General features: G+C 36.3%; 1 protein-coding gene and 1 long non-coding RNA gene across 2 annotated transcripts; one reads left to right on the top strand and one right to left on the bottom strand.

The window, feature by feature from the left end:
• Positions 1-167: 167 nt before the first annotated feature.
• On the top strand, positions 168-693 carry LOC109542343 (the record flags this gene model as incomplete). The annotated part of the gene is given in 2 exon segments (XM_048663834.1): positions 168-325; positions 401-693. Coding segments are annotated over 2 exon segments (389 nt in total), but the record flags the coding sequence as incomplete, so codon positions are not given.
• Positions 694-753: 60 nt separating this feature from the next.
• Positions 754-1,572, bottom strand: LOC125503450. The gene is made up of 3 exons (XR_007280869.1): positions 1,442-1,572; positions 1,183-1,382; positions 754-1,117 (listed from the first exon to the last, which is right to left on the bottom strand). It is a non-coding gene; the product is annotated as an uncharacterized LOC125503450 (long non-coding RNA).
• Between the last annotated feature and the right edge of the window lie 6 nt (positions 1,573-1,578).

The following is a 1,578-nucleotide window of genomic DNA, read 5'->3' as shown; positions in this document are numbered from 1 at the left end:
CTACCACACGTTTATGATGCACCCTGTATATTGGAAAGTAATTTTAGAATGTGGACCTTTTAAACGTGAAAAACTTTCGTTGGACGAATTTTCTTGCAAACTTCATATTTACTGAGATATCGCACTTTGACGCACTAATGAGCAACCCTGTATATTTCTATTTATAGATGAAGATGATGTCGAAGAGGATGCGCTTGAAACCAATGTATCTGAAATCCTTGATTCGCCCGAAATTACTACCTTGCCATTATTTGAAGGACAATTTCAATGGAAGAAGGCAAGGTCTTTGAAAACGTCTTTGTCCGAAAACCTAACGCAACAGCATGTAAGTGTTTTATCAAATTAAACTAAAGTTGCTCTCAATATTATCAGGAATCTAATAAAACTTTATGCAAAGCAGGCACGCACACCCCAGATGTCAAGTGGTCGAAGACTCCCTAATACCACGGTACGATCTCTGGCTTTATCGCTGTTAGCCGATAAATATGATCAGCTAATGGATAAATGGCTAGCAATTGCCGATTTGGGAAAACAGAAGATGGAAAACGATTTAAAATTTCAAAAAAAAGAACAAGCTCTGAAATTGGAGCTCTTGAAACTTCAAATCATCAATGAAAAGAAAATATTATGAAAATATAAATATAATTTATTGTTACATGTTTTTGCAATATGGTAATAATAACGTAAATGCAATGTTTAGTTTTCCTTGGACATCCATGCAGTACCTACTATAAGTTTGCAAAATAGTCGTTCACTAATGTGTTTCTAAAATTAAGATTATGGGAATTAACATTAGGGATATCAGGGATTTGTCCAGCTGCAATGAGATAATTAAGCTCGTTCAAATTAACGTTTTCTGGTGGTGGAGGCTCCGGCTCACTATTTGCTCTGGCAATATTATGCAGAACAGCTGTGGCCAGAATAACTGACATAACAGTAGACACTTTTAGTCGTAAACCGTAGGCTAGTACAGGAAAACGTCTTTTCCAGACGCCAAACAGCTTCTCAATACAATTCCGCGTCCGAATATAAGACTCATTATAAAGCCGCTCAGTCCTAGTTCCAGTATTAGCCAATGGGGTTAGCAAGTATGATTTTAAAGGGTATCCGGAATCACCTATAATAATTACATATTTCATACATTATTAGAAACAGACTGAATCTGTCTACAAATAACCTTACCTAGTAACAGAGAATTTGGAAAATAATGTCCTTCAAATTTGGCTTTTAATGCACAATTCATAAAAATGGTGGTATCGTGTAGATCCCGGCCACCTTGCCACCAAATCCATGATTTTTAGGTTGCTATCGCAAACGACTTGAGTGTTAATTGAAAAATACCCCTTTCTGTTTCGGAATACTTCGGGGTCCTCTTCGAAATACTTCGGGGACATTCATTGCATAGCAATTAATTTTTAGAAAATAGTTCGTTAATACTTACCTGGAGATTGGATTTTTATATGGGTTCCATCAACGCATCCAATAACTCTGGAAAACGAAGCCTGTTTGTAAAACTGCTGTTGTACGTTAACAAGTTCAGCATTACTGGGCATTTTTATATACCTATCAGATAAAGTG

The sequence above is a fragment of the Dendroctonus ponderosae genome, unplaced genomic scaffold (genome assembly GCF_020466585.1).
Source record: "Dendroctonus ponderosae isolate FM_Combo_2020 unplaced genomic scaffold, Dpon_F_20191213v2 Dpon_F_20191213_2, whole genome shotgun sequence".
Lineage (NCBI taxonomy): Eukaryota > Metazoa > Arthropoda > Insecta > Coleoptera > Curculionidae > Dendroctonus > Dendroctonus ponderosae.
The sequence above is the reverse complement of the archived record's forward strand: the minus strand, read 5'-3'. Positions and strand labels throughout refer to the sequence as shown.